General features: G+C 35.2%; 1 protein-coding gene across 1 annotated transcript in view; it reads right to left on the bottom strand.

Annotated features, from left to right (window-relative positions):
* Nucleotides 1-321: 321 nt before the first annotated feature.
* LOC106874266 (neuromedin-U receptor 1) overlaps nucleotides 322-21,176 on the bottom strand; it is a 149,369-nt gene continuing 128,514 nt past the window's right edge. The window contains exons 4-5 of the mRNA XM_014921928.3: nucleotides 8,500-8,625; nucleotides 322-4,583 (exon numbers count right to left, since the gene is read on the bottom strand). Of these exons, the coding sequence (XP_014777414.1) occupies nucleotides 4,429-4,583; nucleotides 8,500-8,625 (281 nt within the window). The 3' untranslated portion in view covers nucleotides 322-4,428. The remainder of the gene's footprint in view (nucleotides 4,584-8,499; nucleotides 8,626-21,176) is intronic.

The raw sequence follows: 21,176 nt of genomic DNA on the forward strand, positions 1-21,176 counted from the left end.
GTTTTGCTACGTGGTGCACACATATCTATGTGGGCTGGGTCATTTGAGAGTTAAGCGTTCTTTCGGTTTGTGGTCTGGTAGTCTATCCAGGGATAGACTAGAAAACCATTCTAAATTCCTGACAGCAAGTTTCGTTTCTCTGCTTTAAAATTTGGAACCCCACACTGGTCAACTTTGCCTTCTATGTCACTAACATGAAAAACGTAACAGTAATATCATTCAGTCAACCACACCACAACAGATATGCAGACGTGTCTTTGAAAAAGGTGTCCAGCATGACTTTTAACTGTGATGGCTACAATAAAGAAAAGAACACAGTCAAAAGAAGTCAACATAAGTTATATTTATGATAATTCATTATTCCTTCAATGTTCACAATTTGCAAGACTGGAAGCTCGAAGTTCGGAGCATTCAATAAATATTGTCTTCTATGACTGAAGAGGAAGCGACAGATGTAGTTTTTAAGTGACTTTAGAACAGCAATGGTAGCGATCATTGTAACACTATAAATATACTTTGTAAAACAAAATAACCAAAGTAAAACAGAGAGGAGATAGAGCAATATGAGAGATGGAGAGAGAGAGAGAGAGGGCGAGAGAGAGAGCGAGAGAGAGTGCGAGAGAGAGAGAGAGAGGGCGAGAGAGAGGGCGAGAGAGAGGGCGAGAGAGAGGGCGAGAGAGAGAGAGTGCAAGAGAGAGAGAGAGGGCAAGAGAGAGAGAGGGGGCGGGAGAGAGAGAGAGAGAGAGAGAGAGAGAGAGAGAGAGAGAGAGAGAGATAGCATATACGTAAAATGAAAGGCAATGACAAATATATTACATATTTCGGATTTATGGGAACTGGTAAAAATGTCATTGTAATTTGTCAATTCGGTTATAAGATGCACGGAGAAGATTGAAAGAAAATATTTATATAAGGGAAAAATATTTCATTTGACGAAGCAAAATAGGTAATTGTAAAAACTGCTCCGTGAGGTATTATTTAGATAAATATATCGTAGTCTATCTAGGAAACCGTCTACATGTGAAGCATTTCAGAAACGTTGAAGCAATAAAGGTTTTTAAAATCTTTCTCCAAATTTATGTGAATATTCATATTATTATTTATGTGAACAGATGGCTGTTGAAAGAAATGTTTCAAGTTCGTTTGGAGAATTGTATTATCAGATGACAATATATAGGTGTGCGCGTGCGTGCGCGTGCGTGCGCGTGCATGCGCGCGTATGTATGTAAATACACACACACTCATATATCAGTGTTATTTTGACAATGATATTTTGTGAGAGATGTATCATAATTTATGTTGTCTTCCTTTTTTATTGTTCACAGAAAACATTCACAAATGAAGAAGAATGATGATCTATGAGGGAATGCCGTGATAATAAACCAAAGCTTTGGCCGATAAAACAGTTTTGAAAGTAAGATCTTGGATTGATATAAACGAAAAAAAAAAAGATGATGGAGGGAAGAAAAACATGAAAGCGTCCATCGTAATTGAATAAATAAAGGTTTTGCATCTTGAAGATCGGTTAGACATTATTTAAGAGCATAATGGAACAGAAGTATCACTCTGACCAACCGGTTAACAGCAAACGAACTAACCATTAATTAACCGAAATGTAATTTCTTGTTTCAAGGTTTCAATCTCAGCTAAGCAACAGACCGCAGTTACTGGAGCTAGTAAAAGAATAATAAAAAGAAATTGTTTTTAACGTTTAAGCATTGTTTTCAATACCAACAGTATCTCAGTGAATGAATAATCTTGTTTTAGTTTGACTTTCCACATAAGTTTTCACTATGCGTTTATTATTACTATTTCACTTTTCATATGTTCTTATATTTATTTTATATTGAGTTTATGGTTTGTGTATGAAAGTTATGGTCTATATAAGCGAGTGCCATAGAATATGGACGCTTGATTTCAGTTTGAAGCCATTTTGCTTCACTTGCACTGCTAAAGGCTTACGGAAAACATCAAAGATAGAGTACTCCCACTAGCATCACCTTATGCCGTGCTAAATCAATACTAAATATATATCTGTGAAGAATATGACACACACAATGGAGATAACAATGTTTAGCTATGGAGAGTATTATGAATTCCCGAGATTTGTAACCTTTTGCGAAATCAAAGAAATTGATATACAATAATTATCAAATATTAAGTTAATTGATGATTAATCTAGAATTTGTATGTACTTAAAAAGTGATTATACACAGATAAAAGAATGTATAATAAGATAGAATAAAATGTATAAGGTAGGACTATAAACATATAATACAAGCATATAATTAAATATGAATATACCTAGGGAAGAATCATTGCGTTCCTAGCAGCAGCAGCAGCAGCAGGTGTACCACCACCACCACCACCATCACCATCATCATGACGACGACGACAACGAAGCTATTTCATAATGTTTCTCGTTTAGTGACTTTATATACTTTCTATGACGCATAACTTCTACGCTTTTCCTCACAGTTTGTTGGAGGAGACAGGTATATTACTATGGAGAATGTTGCAGCTCAGGATATCTGTAAAGTGAAGACATGACTGGTAAGCTTAGTGTAGTTGATGTCACCTCTATCCCAACCAATTAGGATATCGTTTGGCAATCAATCATTACACATTAAAGAATAGAAACTTTTTGCCCAGTTTTAGCTGCAACTACTTAGATCGTGTGCACGTGTTTGGGTGTTTTCATCAATATACGCATCTCAGAATCAGAGATTTAAAACTCGAGATAAAACTTGGAATCTTCTGTTCAGCGATGGTGTAGAGTGTTTCAAGATTTGCAGCTTCTCAATTGTACATAATTTAAAACTAGTTGTGTCTTGGCAAGGTTAGCCTTGTTAGTATGTGGGATAGCTCTGTCCACAATATCAAATAATAGAGGAACGCTCAGTTCCGCGTTTCCTTTTCAAACTAATCGTCTCAGAAGTGAAGTTTTGTTTGTCCCGCGACCTAAATACGAGTATATATTAGTTATACTGGTTTTTAAGGGTATTACTATGAATTATGTGTAACTCTTATCCATACAATCTGCAGATGTCATAGTTGCTCTATAGGGAATACATTCTCTACTTTGAATAATTTCTGCAGTTACCATTAGTTGTTACGATAGGAGTATCAGGATGTATGTCAAAAATTATTGTGTGAACTCTTGGAAGTATGTTGTCCAGAGAAGAAAAGCTACATTACTCGCACGGAAAAGTTTGTGGAAATAGAATCTAACAGAATCTAACAGTAGTCTTCGTCCCACAGAGCCGACTGGTTTCATGCAACTAAAGAACTTTAAACCCAATGATACTACAATTCAAGGATGCTTTATATGAGTACTGCTACAAATTAGAAACATACACGAGGGTTAATGTAAATAGGAGTACTAACAATAAGTGATGTGATAATGAGCAATAAAAATTAATATATTATTAACCAGGAGTCTGTATATTAGATGTATTATACTTAAGTAGTAATGAACATTTAGCATGGGTAAATAGATTACGGAAGTGTTTTCCCTAAAAAAAAAAAAACCCCAAAACTACCGATATTTTTATCAATAACGTACCATTGCTAAGAGATCATCCTGTAAAAAGATTACTACCTCATCGATATATTCTTGTTATATAGCTTTGTTATCCAATCAGAGAGTTTTCTCCTTTCTGCTTGTAATTTTAAATCAAGCTGTTCTGGCGTGACTTCCATTTGTTAAAATTTGATCGTGAATGGTAGAGTAATCTGAATTGTTGTTTGTGAACAGGTTTCACATTTAATTAAAAAAAAAATCATCTTTTAGGAAGTTAATGCTGTTTCTAGTAAGTAAAATGTTACCCTTTCGTTTGAAGTTTCGTAACTGTAAAACAGACTACGAGCTCATAATGTTTCATTACGCATTTGAGTTATACACTTTATTCAAAGTCTCCTTAGATATCAGAATAGATAGACGGGTCCTACTCAACTATATGATTTATATCTTATTAGCTTAGATCAATGAAAACAACCTAAAAAACAAAATATGTTCTATATTCCCAGTTAAAAGTAACACGCAGAACTGACAGAGCTTTGTAATATGAAAATAAACTTTTTTGAAATCTCAATACTGACTTTATAAAGTTAAGTTATATAGATACACCTCTATAACTGCTCTATATTGTTGTGATGTGATACCACATTATACTGCAATATATATTTATCAATTACTTTTCTTATTAGAGGATGAAAATTATACTATACGCTGAGTATTTTAGATTTGAAAATGTAAATTATTACAATATTGCTGTGTAGAAAGCAAGCTCTTGATATAAATGGAACGATACCTCAGATTTTAATGACTATCTTTTTAAATAATTACCATAACAATTTCGGTTATACTGTAGATTCGTCTACAATCATATTTCTCTTTTTACTTAGTGGATATTCGTTCGGTTGTTGCTAACCGGTATGCTGTGTAACTACAGAATTGACTCTGTGCTGAACATCCTTGCACCGACGACAACAAAATGTTTGTAAGAATGCCGATTTATATTTCTCCGACATTATATTATACAGGATTGGGTTGATAGCCGAATGGGAAAAATACAGGATCCCTGTAGTAGAAGAAAAAAGATTTTTGAATTAATAACTAATTAACAAGTAAATAATATAAAGAAAAGGAAATAAATATTTTGAGACAAAGAAATAAATAAAAAGTTTGAAAAAACTGGCCCTTGACATATATATACACAAAGGAATTCTTAGTTACTGTTAAATTTCTTGGAGAAAATATTAATTCTTAAAATTGTAAAGATCTAAACTCAACATTAATCGATTCTAGTAATTTTTTTGTACTTATTTTATCAACTTCGGAAGGACAAAGTTAAAAATCAGCCAGGCAAGATTTGCATTCATAAGGAGAAACGTAATTAATTAGTGAAACTACTTATGCTGCTCAAGGTTATTCGTCACCCAAAAATCTTAGACTGAAATATTGATTTATTACATTAAAGGAATATCACAGTCAGTTTAAATGACTGCTATTTGCCATTTTATAGTTATGGACTAGGACTAATGAAAGACAAAAAGGTAATCTCGGTGGGATTTGAACTCGGAACTTAAAGAAGTATAGCCAAACATTGCAAAAGATTTTAAATGCCGATCCAATGGTTGTATTATTCACTGTCCTCTCTATGGATTCATGACATTAACACAAATCATAAATTTGAGACAGAGGAAGGCTTGCTTGCACTGATTCTGATATTAACTGCCACCAAGGAGGTGAGCTGGCAGAATCGTTAGTACGCCAGGCAAAATGTTTAGCAGCATTTAGCCTGTCTTTATGTTCCGGGTTCAAATTCCACTGGGGTCGATTTTACCTTTCATCCTTTCGGGGTCAATAAAGTAAGTTGCGTACTGGGGTCGATGTAATCGATTTAGCACTCACCCGAAATTGCTGGCCTTGTGCCAAAATTTGAAACCAATATTAACTGCCACCTATTTTATTTATCTAAAGAAAAAAAATATAGGTTAACGTTGATAAGATTTGAACTCAGAACGATGACAGATGGAACAAAATAAGGCAAAGCACATTTTTTCCAGCGATGGAGCGTGTTTGCAATCCACTCATTTTTCTAAATGCAAGTATTCTTTTCTACTCTAGGGAACAAGGCCCGAAAGTTTTGGGAGAGGGGTCCAGTCGATTAGATCGACCCAGTACGAAAGGATGAAAAGCAAAATCGACCCCGACGGAATTCGAACTCAGAACGTAAAGACAGACGAAATACCGCTAAGCATTTCGCTTGGTGTGCTAACGTTTCTTATTTCTTTACTGCCCACAAGGGGCTACACACAGAGGGGACAAAGAAAGACAGACAAATGGATTAAGTCGATTATATCGACCCCAGTGCGTAACTGGTACTTATTTAATCGACCCCGAAAGGATGAAAGGCAAAGTCTTTGAACTCAGAACGTAGCGGCAGACAAAATACCGCTGAAAATTTCGCCTGGCGTGCTAACGTTTCTGCCAGCTCGCCACCTTTCTAGCTGCAAATATTGAACACTAATCTCAAGACTAAAAGTATTATTTTTGACACTAATATTCAAAAATAACTGCGAGCAAATCCTGAAACGTTTTAGATAAAAACATTTTTATCTCGAAGATATCTAATATCATTGACATTGTTGGAAAATAATGCTTTAATTTGCCATCCGAGTCATAAGCTGTAGTTTACTCATTCTTATCCTTCACTAAACGTTTATTTTACGTTACAACCATGCTATATTCTACGATAAAGTACGAGATACGATATGCTGAGAAACGCTTACTTCCTATCCCCACTCAGTGTCCATATTTGATTGAATACGACACCTCCTGCTGATAAGTAAATTTTTTACTCTTTCCTGAGATATAAAAAAACCATATTCTAGTTCTAAACCAACTCTACTGTTCAGGTTATATTCTATTCTACAGTTCATCTTTTTTCTAAAACGTGGCGCCTGTACTTACGTAAAACCCACTTTCTCTACTACCCATCTAGACATAGCAATAAAGATATCCTGTTACTTAGGCTCTAACTATTTTCTTTTCGTTACACTAGTTAACTTTGCTCTCTCCACCATTTTTCAGATTCTCAAATCATCATTAGGTACCCGATTATCACATGTTCGGTAATGAATACATCTAACCCAACTCATTTCTTTCCGAAAGTATATCATGCTCGGAGACATCAATGCGTTCGTGTTCCTTCCTCAGCAACATTGCTGGAGAAGAGGCCGAACGTTTGTTATTTTAAACTACCTGTGCTTGTGAACCTATTCAATAACTCGTATCCTTGTCTGATATACTTAGTTTGTAAATACTCTTAATCTCTTCCTCACTCTTTAACTCCAACATTTAACCTGTTCCTAAAGGATCATCTGATCATTGTCTTAGCAAAATAATACAGGTTGCATAAGTCAATCGTATAACAAACTCAATCTCCGAACATTCACCAACTCAGCTCCACCAATTCTACCAGGACTATTTTTGGCAGTAAATCTTCCTCTCGAGTCATTTGAGACAGATAAACAAAGGACTGATACCATCCATATTTTCATGTCTCTCTTCAATGTTCGCATGGCCTAAATCAACAAGCGACATCCTCTATGGTTGACTTGCATATACTATGTAGTGGTACAGACGAAGAGTACTGCCAAGTAAACTTAGTGAAAATAAAACCGTCAATAACTCGGAAGCGTTTACTAATATTTTCAATGTTTTGGAGGCCGCCATCAGGGAAGCAAAGGGTGTCTTCTTGGATGCACGAACTATAAACCCTTTCGAAACCTAACAACATTGGTAAATCATCTTTAGCCACCCTCTTGTGAGTAGTACTCATTGCAGACAAGACAATGATATTCGTTACCGTTTTTGTTTTCAATTGTACACTGCATACACAAAACAAAACTGCTTATGAACCTTCCTCCTTAAATTTATCTTTCTCCTCATTGCAAATAAGCAGGCTCCCCAATGCACAAAACTTTCCGTTTACTATGATGACACAAGGTGACTAGTCCTTCGAATTATACATTGCGCTCCTCAATCCTTACCAAACTTCAACCTTCCTCTCTTTACCAGGAACAAATCGTATTGCATAAAAACATCATACAATTTCTCAACTACGGCCCATTGCCTCTTATTCCAGTATCTCAAAGAGTGATAGAAACATATATAAATCACCAGCTTTATCTCTTCCAGTGTTTCTCTCTTTTATATGTGAAAATTGTGTGGCCTTCATTGAACCAAATCTATCAAAGACTTGCTCTTCTACTTCATAAAATAGCAATCTTTCGTAATTCAAAAGGTCGATGAAAATAATGCTATTGCCATTAGCATCAATGTATTCCACACTCATATTATCTCCTAACACCCGTCATTCTCCCCAAGCTTAAAAGACACGCATCCTCTACATGCAATCTAAACATCTCTTCGCACGAACTGAAACTCGCATGAACAGTAACTTCATGTCGTTTTCCAATGAGAACATAACATCATAATATCATTCAAAAGCATCTATTCCACAAACATATAAAGGAAACAGTCTTGTACAACACACACCTAATCTACACGTGAACAATACTTAAATAAAGCGTCCAAATTATTACTATAGTTCCCAGCTTTCGCAATGTCAGACATCATGTGAAACCGTTTGGTCTCACATCATGACTTATACATAGATAACATAACCAAAGCTACATACCAATGGTTAAGTCTCTTCTACAAAACCAGAAAATATGAAAAGCCTGATCAACTACTAACTATCTATTAAACTTTAGCACGGTTTCTAAAAACTTAAATATCAGTACAATAAAACAAAACAAAAGAATATATAAATGAAGTCAATGGTCTGTTAATTTTAAACTAACTACTTGATAATGTTCTTTACCAAAATTTCTTCTTTTATATAAAAGGAAACAAATAATTTTCTCAATTTATTTCGCTCTATGGTAAAAATAATTGATATGCTGTCTGAAAAGAGAGCTACTTACCCGATATATAAAATAAATGTAAATGTATTTGTAATAAAGGTGGCGTCCAATTATTGACATAAAGTGTGAGAAGACGCTGGATGTGGAATGGAGCCCAACAAAAGAAAAAGGCAACTACGACAGCAACTGAAATAAACATAAAACTCTTTTAATATTTTCCTTCGTATGGTATATTTCAAAAGAGAAAAACATTGTAGATGCTTTGTTCGGTTGCAATAGTAGTTAATGCATTTTTAATAGTTTGTTTAATACGAATCACAAGCAAAATATCGTAAAAGCTTTGCTGTCGAATGTGTCAATTATATTAGAAGTAAAAGAAAAGTTGGCAAGCATATTACATCATCTAATGAATGATCAAAATATAAACAGTGAGCTGCGAACATTGTAAAGTAAAGATGGGCGCACTGTTTTTGGAACCTTCAGTCTACATTATAAAGAAACGAAATAAAATGATAGAAATTTAATGATATTTGAGAGTTATCTCGACATAACAATGCTTGCCGAGCTGAGTGACATTATTGTCTCTTTTTATCAGGTCAAGTCATATTTTGTCGTCATTGTTTATACCCGGTGATTAAAAATAATTTCTGCTGTAGCTATCTTAATTTTATAAACGTCCTTTTCTTTTTTCCAATAGATATTTTGGAGATTTACTGGAATCAGTTCCACCGACCCCTGTAAAATTGTTTCTCTCTATCTGTAAAACCATGTATGGCACATAATTTTGTCTTCTTATCTTTTTGATCTAAAATGAAGAATTTTACATGGATAATATACTATAATAATTTAATAATTACTGTTCCTTTACTCCATGCTGAAGATACAAGCAAGGCCGAATTTAAACCTTGTGGAGCCCGGGGCTCTTCAAGTTTGGTGGGCCTCTCATACATAAAAATTAAAATCGATGACAAATCACCAAATTTCACGTAATTCAAATTACAAGTTAACATAAATAGTTTAAATGCGTCCGTTATTGCAAAATTAAGTACAGCATGTTTTATCTCTTTACTTTTATATACTAACTGCTACAATACCAACGAAAAGTCTTTCTTTCTACACTTGGCATCTGGAAAATCATTAAAAGATTTTTTCAAACTATATCGTCTTTAGAATAGCTCTCTACCTTCAAAAAGCCCAGGGAACTTAGTCTTTTGTGGGTCATCGTGGTTTTTAGATAAATTCTCTCCTGAACAACTAGTGGCCATCAAGTTCAAATGTATTCTATGAGTTACAACAACACTTGGAAAGGTACCAGCAAGCTCTTCATCATGGATTAAAAGTGCCTGTTGAGCTGGAGTGAGACATCACCTGAGCCTACAAAAGTATGCAAACTATAATTTCTTGTGCGAACTCATTACCTAAATCACAGTGAAAAGCAGTGATGAATTTCTCAGCTTCACCTCTTATCCTTGCATGACTATGAATATGAAACTGTCATGCACTGCTTGATAGGCTACCCTGCGTTCTTGTAAGGCAACAAACAACTAAAATGACATTGAAAGTCCTGCATCTGAATTTTTCTCTTGCAGAAAGGACAACTTCCGCTGAGGTTGGTACTGGATTTGCACAATGTTTATTTCTCTTCCTTGGTATATTTGTTGTTTCCTTGTAGTTTGTGCTTCCACACGTTTCTGGCATTCATTCTAACTCTCATACCTAACCTGACCTGATTTCAGAAGGTTTGCCAAAGAATCAGTTATATTCACCACTTTATTCACGCCAGCTTCAACTCCTTGAAAAGCTTCATGCGTACCGTTAAACCATACAACAATTAATTTTCAGGTCTTAGCCATTAGAGCAGTTTCAAGGCAATCCTTTTTATCTGTCAATGCTTGAACTTCATATTTCGCTTCAGGTGTTTTGTTCAATGTCTCTGCGTGCATTTTTGAATGCAGTTATATGCATCAATGAGGGTTTCAGTTGCATCAACTTTTGCTGACTAACGATTGACTGACAAACATTTCAAAGCTAATAATGCTCTTTTATTTCTTTCCAAAGATTTCATTAAATTTGCCCATTTAATGGGCAAATTTACTGCGTGTCGACGCAGGAAAATCTGTGTATAACCTTTGTATGAAACCAAAACAGCTAACAGCTTCAACAGAGCAAGAAGCAGAAGCTTGCCCAACAAGATTCAACGAATGAGCAGCGCAGGAAATGAAAACTGTAGCCCAATTCTTTTCCTTAAGTCTTGCTCGCATTTCTGTGTAGTGACCGGATATATTAGAGGTGCTGTCATAGGACTGGCCCCGTATCTTTTTTAAGAAACCTAACTGAGGTGTTCTCTGTACTTCAGCGTTGTGAGAATCCGGCTGCAGGAAAGCGAAAAACCTTTCTATCGGCGTCCCAGAAACAACCGTAACTCAGCGGGTCGACAAAAGAGCCCGATAGAATAAGTACCAGGCTTAAAAAAATAGTAACGAGTCGATTAAATCTTTTAAGACAGTACCTTAGCAGGGATGTAGTCCAGTGACTGAAGTGCAAAATCGACATCGGTGGAATTTGAACTCAGAACGTAAAGACGGATGAAATGTTGTAAAGCATTTTGTCCTGCGCAGTAACGACTTAGCCAGGTCGCCACCTTAAAATGCGAAATAATAATAATTATATGCTTTTCTCCTTTATAGGAAAAATGGATGAAATAAGGCTTAATAGTATTGGATCAAGAGCGTTTCAATTCAGTAAAATTTCGGAAAAATCTTTGTTGTTTCATTTTGTCTTTTCCAGCCGGCTGATAGGAAAAATTAACGTAAAGAACTGGAACAAATATCGCGAGACAGTTTGGCCGACGCTTTAACGATTCTGCCAGTCCTTCACTCTCACCAGTCATTAATAACAAAGGTTTCTAACTTAGGCAAAAGACTCCACATTTTTGATTGAAGGAGATTTATAATATACATTTTATAATCCCGAAGATGATAAAAGGAAAAATCGACTGTCATAAAACTTGTACTCTGGATGCAAAGGACGGATCTAAACACTGCAACACTGTTTAGTCTGATGCTTTACTGTTTCTCCTGTCAACCATCTTCAGAAATCCTTATTAATACTGACACATCAAGGCAGCAAGCTGGCAGAATCGTTAGCACGCTGGAAGAAATGCTTAATGGTATTTCACCTGTCGCTACGTTCTGAGTTCAAATTCCGCCGAGGTCGACTTTGCCTTTCATCTTTTCGGGGTCGATAAATTAAGTACCCATGAAACACTGGGGTTGATGTAATCGACACGTCCTCTCATCCAAATTTAAGGCCTTGTGTCTATAGCAGAAAGTATTATTAATACTGACACAATTGCAGTGAGCTGGCGGAATCGTTAGAATCCCAACCAAAATGTCTAGCGGCATTTCGTTCGTCTTCACGTTCTGAGTTCAAATTCAGCTAAGGTTGACTTTGCCTTTCATTCTTTCGGGCTCAATAAAATAAGTACCAGTTGAACACTAGGGTCGATACAATCGACTTACCTCCTGCCCCGAAATTGCTGGACTCGTTATTAATACTGGAAATGCATTAACGAAGGCGGTGAGCTGGCAGAATCGTAAGAGTGTTAGAAAAGACTACTTTGCAAAAATTTATTTCGGTCTTTACGTTCTGTGTTAAAATCTCACAGAGGTCAACTTTGCCTATCCCACCGAGACCGATAAATTAAAGCACTAGAAGTGGGGTCGATTTAATTGTCAACTATCCCTCTCACATCAATTTTCATGCTTTTTGCCTATATTAGAAACTATTGTTTATAATGATGTGGCATAGTAGAAACAGTAAAACGCCGCACTAAATTTCTTACGCTATTTAGTATCGTTTTGTTAAACTCTAAATTTAAACCACACCAAGTTTATAAAAATACGTACAAAGCAAGTAGATTATGTAAAACCTCGTTTCAGTCGACTACTCCTCCCTCTACAGTAAGTTTTTGATCTGCTCTCAAAGTATGAAACTGATGTTCACGTTAAAGAGAGTAAATCAATGTAATTTATTCAGTCTAAATCTGTTTCCAACTGTTGATGTTCCACGAATAGGTCATCCTGTCCAATTTAATGAAGATTTACTTTTGTCAGAACTTTTGATAGAAATAGTGAAGAACTAGCCCAGTAACTGAATTCAAGCCATGCAATTTTTCACTGGCATCTTCAATTACTTAGAAAGGTGCTTAAACCTGGAAAATGGGTTCTCATGATTTAATATAAAAGAACCGTGCAGCACAAATAGATATCTGCACTTCACTGCACTCTCATGGATGTATATCGCCACTTTTGACTGATCGATGGCTATCGATAAAAAGTAGATCTTTTACATGAATGTAAAGCCGTGCAGATAATGATTTAATGAAGGTGAACTAGCTAAACCACAATCCAAAAGAGACCCCCCCCCTACCTAAGTGAAGTGTTAGTGTTTGGTGAGATTGTTTTCGTGTGTTCCACTTTGAGTTGCAACTAGTTAATGAGACGATTACACAGACATTTGCTATTTTCATTTACAACGGTTATATACTGCTTTGAAGGAAAAATTATATTAATTTATGATAATATCTTTTTCATTTTGCTTTTTTCTTTAAAGTTATTATTAGTAAGTTATTCAATGTTATACTGTTTATATATTTGATGTTTAATATTTCCCACTGGAAATGTCTGCTTTTGAATCTTGTACGTCTTCAACGTGGGACTATAGATATTAAATTAAATAATTATAAAATCCATGGATATGCTCGTTTCTGTATTTTGTACATCTTCAGTATGGAGTGATGGAAAAGTAATTATTGAATTAATTAATTATAGTATATTATCCAAATAAATGTCTTTATTTTAAATGAAAAAAGATAAGAAAGAGAAACAAATTAAGAAGAGTCACATATAATTTTAGCGATAGGAGAAAAATGTTTTTAATATTTTAAATTAATTTTCTTTCTTTGTCAAGCCAAAAGCAATTCTAATTCAAATATACAAAGGAAATTTCCATTGATATCGTTTTGATTTAGAATCTGTAATACTTTATGTGTATTCGGTCTGAACGGGCTAATGGGCTACGTCCAACTGGTATTCTCCTGTAATTTCTAGGCCTAATTTGTGGTGGCTATATTACAACACAATTCGTCATGTGAATGAAGACCTCTCACTACAGTGGTTGGCCCATTTATATTTCTCTATGCAAGCATTTGCGTGGGTGTGTGTGTGCGTGTATTTTGGCGATGTATATTGGCAAAGGATGTGAACATAGAGAGAAAGTAAAAAAAAAAAAAATTCAGTACTCTTTGAACAAAGACCTTTGCGATATTTATTTCGCACTAAGTTACAAACACTCACTTGTCATCTCTCCAATGAAAATGCACAACACATGGTGATATAACACAAATAAAACCATAAATAGTAATTATAAAAGAAAAAAAAATGATCAATTATAGATGACTGAAGGGGTTGAAATATCTTCAATGATTTCATCGATTAATAATGAAGTAGTTTAAGAGCTAAAACAGTATATAAAAATTAACTAATCATTTAAAAAATACTGCTCATTTTAAAGGGAAACAGATCGCTCAAATATTGATGTCACCTGGTTTAACACTACCATCGGGTATTTAAATATCTTTAGCTCTATCAACTCTGCTAAGTATCCGAGCCGGGTCTCCGATTGGAGAAGGATTTCCTCTTTCCTACCAACCACTGCGTCTTTGAAAATGGTCGTGATTGCTGTCCCTCATCCTGACAGATACAAAGAACATTTTATGAGAGAGAGAGAGAGAGAGAGAGAGAGAGAGAGAGAGAGAGAGAGAGAGAGAGAGAGAGAGAGAGAGAGAGTGTGTGTGTGTGTGAGAGAGAGAGAGAGAGTGTGTGTGTGTGTGAGAGAGAGAGAGAGAGAGAGAGTACTATCGAAGCATTTGCTGTGTTGCTAGTTTTGCATTACTGATCTAGGATGAAAGACAAGTAAAGTAGATTCGGGCGCGATATTGAAAATCGTTTGAAAGCTCACAAAATGCTTACGGCGTTTAGTTACGGCACTTATGCCATGTCTAGCATTACTTTAGCTAAAGAGCAGCTCAAATCCCGCCATGGTCAACTGTGCATTTCGTATTTCTGGGGGCTATGAAATAACGAACTAGTCAAGAATTGGAACCGTTTTAATATTCCTATAAAGCCTCCTAGATGTGAATGGAATTATAAAAGAAGAATTTTGTACCATTTACTAAACAAGACCGCCAAACTAAATGCGACAAAACAACTTTGAATCTATAGATTGAGTCCACCAAATGATGAAATGCATTATTGAACCGGAAAGTAGTTGAACTTCGAACCGAAACAGATAATACTGAATACTTAAAATTAGCTAAGCTACTTTTAACATAGTTAATATAGGGAACATTAAAAAAAAAACAAAAAAAAAACAGGGGAAATATCCATGCAGTGAGGAGAATACAACAATTGCTCAATGGCTAATAATATTTTAATAATTTTAGTAAATACGGAAGATAAGTCCGAATATGTTTCGATAATATTAGATCTCAATTGTGAAAAGTAAACTTTACTGACACATGGCGAGTAGTGATGAAGAAAAGCACTACGCATTACTGGCATTAGAAGACTGAAATATATCCGGTCTTTCGAATTTATTATAAAGATTACTGTATTAATAGTAACTGAACTACTGTTGTCTTATCCTGACTGCATAAGTATTTCTCATTGTATATTTTTTATTGCTCATTAACTAAATTAACTATTTGTATATCCAACTTTTCCCCCTTCTCTTTCTCTCTTTCAGTTTGAAGTTCAAGTATTATCAAGTTCAAAACCGTATTTCATGAATTTGTGTATCTCTGAAATAAGTACTGGTAATACATTGAAGCAGATTCAGTCGACAGCCTTTTAGCAGAACGTGTAAATTTTTCTTTGACGAAGACAAACACAGTATTTTGTAGGGAAATACAAATAGGGAGTTATAATATTCTGGTCTCTTTCTACGGCATTTGAGGGGTAAATGGAATGAAATAGCTTCAACCTGAACTGACCTCAGCGAGTAGAAAACTATGAGAGGAGTTTACTACTTGATTTACGACGCTCGTTATAGCTCATATGAAATCAATGTAAAGTTAAATAATACACGATACGCTTTCTCTGCATTGCCGAAAATGTAATTTCCGAAGACAAACAAATGAAGTGTATGAAAACTGATACAATAAATTTTATCTCCGTGATTTTGAAAGGATTCATAATGTGTTTGAAAATCGATGCGTTTCGTTAACATAGTTTAAGAGGTAAATATAATTTCAGAAACACACTGTTTACATATAATAAAATATTTGTTCATGTCGACAAGCATTCAGAATTTTGACTTAGTGAACTACAATTTTGAATGAAATCGCATATAGCATTTTTATCTTACGAAGCAAAAGGTAAACTAGAGAATTCTTGTTTTTCTGCACGAAGTGGCGATATAATAGCATCTGCAATAATAGTAGATCAGATTCGTTTTACACGACATTTGAAGAACAAATCAAAATCTATAGCACTGTCTTCATCCTCTACTTCATGTTCCATAGCTTCCATTTAAATACTTTCCAGTTTTCAATGACGCACACATGCACGCACACGCACACACAAATCCCTACTCGCCACACATACTGCTTAATAGCTTTGTGTACTCATGGATACTAAGCATGCACTACATGAAGTATGATATTGATGATAGAATCATGATGATGATATTATGAATAGCAACTGTTTACTTCGAAGTATCGCTGATAATGGCCTCTTTCTCTCTCTCCTTCCTCTTTCTCTCTCACTTTCCACTTTCTCTCTCTCTCTCTTTCTCACACACATCTTTTATCTTTCCCTTTTTACTAGTTTCGGTCATTGGACTGAGAGTATGCCGCGGCACTGCCTTGAAATGTTTTGGTTAAAGGAATCGATCCCAGTACTTATTTTGTTAGCCCGACACTTATTCTAACGGACTCTTTTGCTGAATCGCTTATATATGAGGACGTAAACAAACCAACATCGGTTGTCATCTAGTGGCGGTGGGGGACAATCACGAACACACACACACACACACACACACACACACACACACACGACAAGTTTCTTTTGGTCTCGCCTACAAAATCCACTCACAAGGCTAAGGTCGCCCCGGAGATTTAATAGAAGAGACTTGGTCATGGTGTCACGCAGTGGGAATGAATCTGGAACCATATGGTTGGAAAGCAAACCTCTTACCCCTCAATCTCGCTTAGATACATAGATACACACACGCGCGCGTATACACGCACATATATATATAAATAGAAAGACAGAAAAACAGCAAGGGGTGTACATAGTATTTATATGGAAAGTTGCTTATGCAAATTGCATCATGTAATCATGTCTTATCTGTATTGCTCTTACAGATAATTGATGACTGGTTGATATAACTTCACATTATGCAAAAAACAAAAACAAAAACAAAAACAAAAACAATATTAAGTCGTTGTTGTAGCTATACATAAAATCAATGGAAAATATCAGCGAGCATTGATATTGATAGCTCCGTGAAACAAAGTCACGATATTCTATCAGAAGAATCGGGTGCAGCCTCCTTACCCACAGAATTTATACAGTTTCACACACGGATTTTATACAGTTTATTGAAACTAAATGTTTATCTTATAACTCGAAGTTCACGCCACAACGATCATTCGGGTGAGAACTATAACAACTTGGGCTGTTTGTATATTAATATTCGTCGGTGGGGGTGTTGTTTCTTGTCCGTATCTGTTCATTGGCTTGCGCTTTACATCCGTTGACTGGATGTTATTTTTGTGTCTTTTCATTGGTTATTATTTGTGGCTTGGTATTTACTTTCTTTGAATTTATTGATAAGCGGGCCACTTTTGTAGATTGCTATTTTTTCTTTGTTATTTATTTACGGAATTTATCAGTTAATCAATTAACGCTGTTTTTGGTCAACACTATTTTGATGTGTGTCGTGTTTGCAACTATTAATGGTATGTACATTATTTACATTATTTACATTATTTACATTTGACTGATATTTGTCCTCATCTTGTTTGTTGTTAACACAACGTTTCGGCTGATATACCCTCCCGCCTTCATCAGGTGTCTTGGGAAAATTTCGTATCTGGGTTTTCATTGGGAATGAGAATCCAGGTTCGAAATTTCCCCAAGACACCTGATGAAGGCTGTTTTAAATTTGTGTCTGTGTCTATATGTATATGGTATACGGTTTGTTTAATTTGGGCATGTATTTGTTTTTAGAATCTTGTGGTTGTAAACATTTTGCATGCGCACGTGTGTGTTTGTATTTAGGGCGCATACGTGCGTAATTTAGTGTTTATCTTATCATGTTTATTGTTCGGGACATTTTTTTGAAGATGATATATAGCAGGATATGATTTAATTTCTCTTTTTTAGCGAATGTGTGTTTTGTATGATCATGTGGTATTTTTTGTGGTATCCAGGGTAAGATTCCGGAAAAATTCATGTATAATGGTGTACTGTCTATTTCTCGCTGTATATTTGCGGTTATATTGTTTTATTATAACTCACAGATGTTTTTAGACAAAGAAGTTGCATATATTTTGTAATGTATGTGTTGCGTTTATCTATTTTTGAAGGCCCTACAAGTAGCATCGATGTCAATTTTTCGGTAATACTGTTGTTCAGTAGACGATATTAATTTTTGGGCAGTTTCCATGTAACAAGAATATTCCAGTTCTGATGCAGCTGCATTAATTGCAACTGTGTGCAGTGTGTTCCTTAGTAGGTTTTATGGGTTTTTTTGTGCAGCTTTAACTAACTTTTGCATTGTTTCTGCAGAACAGTTTATCATATTTATGTTTTGCTGAGAAGCGCTTGCTAATTACTACTGGGGAAGTATGTGCGACATTTACTACGTTTAGACTGAAGAGGGGGTTGAATCAAATTATGCCTCTTTTTCATTGTTCATTTGTGGTGTCCTGTGTGTGTGTGTGCGTGCATGTGTGTGTGCGTGTGTGTGTGTGTGTGCGTGCATGTGTGTGTGTGTGTGTGTGTGTGTGTGTGTGTGTGTGTGTGTGTGTGTGTCTGTATACTGTAAGATAAGCAATAGTCCAAGAGTTGGTAGTTTGAAGTTTTCGGAGAGAGGTAGAGGAAGATGATGTATTTGGAAGAGTGAGGGAAAGAGAATTTTAGGTGGAGTAAATGGAAGACTTTGTTGCTCATAATCAGGTGAGTCAAGTGAATGGTGGGCAAGCAAAGCGTGTAACCTGGGTAGCTGAGATGAACTACAGATAACGGTTGAGAGATTGAAGAGGAATAGGATGTGGGATTAAGAAGGTGATGTATAGAGTCTATGTTGGATTGGAGTTCATTGATTTTAGAGATGAAGAGGAAGAATTAATCGACGGCTTTAGTTTTAGTTTTTAGTATCTGGGGGAAGTGTAAAGGGTGACGGTGTATCGAGTGCGAATGGTCACGGTACTTCCTACCAAGAGTCTGGTCTGAATACCTTCAACAAAGCACCCATGAACAGGGTAAAGTGTTCAACCGGGCGTCATCATGTGCTTACTACATAAATGCAATTTTTTATGGGAGTTTGATGGATAGGGTGGGGTGAAGTATGACTGATTTTATTTTATGGATTCAGAAATGCGGAAAGATGAAAACTAAAGATGATCTCATTGGGACTTGAACTAAACATGGCAAAATATTTAATACGTCACTTTACAATTCCTGCCGAGCACGCCCTTGCTAATCTTCGCTCTAACTCCCTAAAATCTCACAACGCAATCTTTATAGTATTTATAATCACATAGAAATAGTGTCATAACTGAACGAAAAGTCGAAGGTTCGTACTTCGTTACTGGCACTGCAGTATGTTCACACCTAAATAACTTTCTAGCTAAATACCTGTAATACATTGAAGTAGACTCAACCGATTCTATTCCATTCCGTGCAAAAGTTGCGTTATAGTTATTCCAACACGTATATTATAAAATGTCTACAAAATAAATACAACTTTTCTGTCTAAAAACTGTGAAACAAAATTGCAATCACGAAACGAAATTGCAACCACAGTTCGAATTTATAACATAACCATAATGAGACATGTTCTCGCAGCCAGAAATAAATCACATATTTTAAGTTCTTCTCATTTATCAATGTTTGAAATGACAGAAATTTTTTTTTTTTATTTCTTTGAAACTTCTGATTTCTTACAGCAGTTTCCTTGTAGGAGAATCTTCACTTTCGTTTGATTCATGTAAAAATCAAATAACACGACCTGTTGGAGACAGCTTTCGTGATTATTTTTTATTCTAGCTAAACATTTATTAATACTTTTTCTCCTCTCCTATATCTTTAAAAATTCTTAATCATTCTTCATTGTCAAAGATCTGATAAAATATACTTGGCCTGATTTGTTGAAAATATTCTTTCTTTTATTAGTTTTATTGTCAACTATTTATTGATCATTTTATAATATTGAAAATAAATAAATTTGAATATTTGTATTAAGTCTTATCTCGCACTGATTCTCAAAAGTTCTCTTATCTGAAGATGATAGTGTAACCTTAATTAGTCATACATTTCGCTTCCAAGGAAGAAAAAAACATTCTCTACTTTACAATTATGTTCATTTTATTTTTCCTTGGTTATTTTTAATTTCAATCATTAATATTAAATAACACTAGGTAGTGAAAATAATTGGAAGTATTTCATCACAGTATTCACTTTGATTTTTATCCCTCTAGGGATACGCACAATAATCGAAAGAGGCTTATTTAATTAAATATTGGTGGCTCATAAGTTAACATATGATTATTTAATAAGCACAATGTACGGCGATGTGTTTACGTAACAACAGATTCCTATATAGGAGCATCACTTCAAGGTTTTAAAAGAAGGTTAAAGGAAAAGTTTCGACTTCACACCTCTTATAGCTAGAAGCTCAAAGTTGTTTCAATGAGTCAACTGCAGAAAGCTAATAAAATATCTCATTCCATAGATCAGTTAGTGAGGAACCCCACCTAACTTTAAGTAGAGTAAACGTCAGTAAACGTTTGTGAGAGGATGACTGGCGCTTTGCTTGTGTAGCTCTTTCAGAAACACTATAGACAATAACCAGTTAGCAATGAAGAATTATTCTAGTAGGGTGCAGCGAATAGATAAATAGACATCAGGAGTAGTGGTAATTCCTGGAGGAGCTGCCTCAATGTCAGGTCCGTAATTCCATTTTTATCTTAAAGTTTGCAACTGGTATCCCCCTTCTACTAATATAGTATTCAAGCAGTAAGAGGATCTTAACGTTCCATCAACTTTCACACTGGTTCTTCACAAAACCTAACATAAGTCAGCAAACTCTCTACAGTGAGCAAACCCATTATACAATACGACACACAAAAACATTTTAAAAACTAATAAACATTTAATTCTAACGTTTATTTCAGCTACTTCTTAATTTGAAAACATTGCACGAGACGCATATTTTACTTTCTATTCTTTCTTCTGAATAGGATACTACTTCGAATTTTAACTTAAGCTAAGGAATTTTGACCTTACAAAACAAATTTTCCTTTTTACCAAACTTAACTCAGATTTTAGAAACAAACACTTGGCTAGCTTGTCTAAGAGCTGAGAAGATGCGTCGTATATGACCACTGGAGCCGTTAAAAATGACTGCAAATTCTCCCTCATATTTAAAACTTCTCTAGGTGTTCT

The sequence above is a fragment of the Octopus bimaculoides genome, chromosome 2 (genome assembly GCF_046866305.1).
Source record: "Octopus bimaculoides isolate indiv1 chromosome 2, ASM4686630v1, whole genome shotgun sequence".
Classification (NCBI taxonomy): Eukaryota; Metazoa; Mollusca; class Cephalopoda; order Octopoda; family Octopodidae; genus Octopus; species Octopus bimaculoides.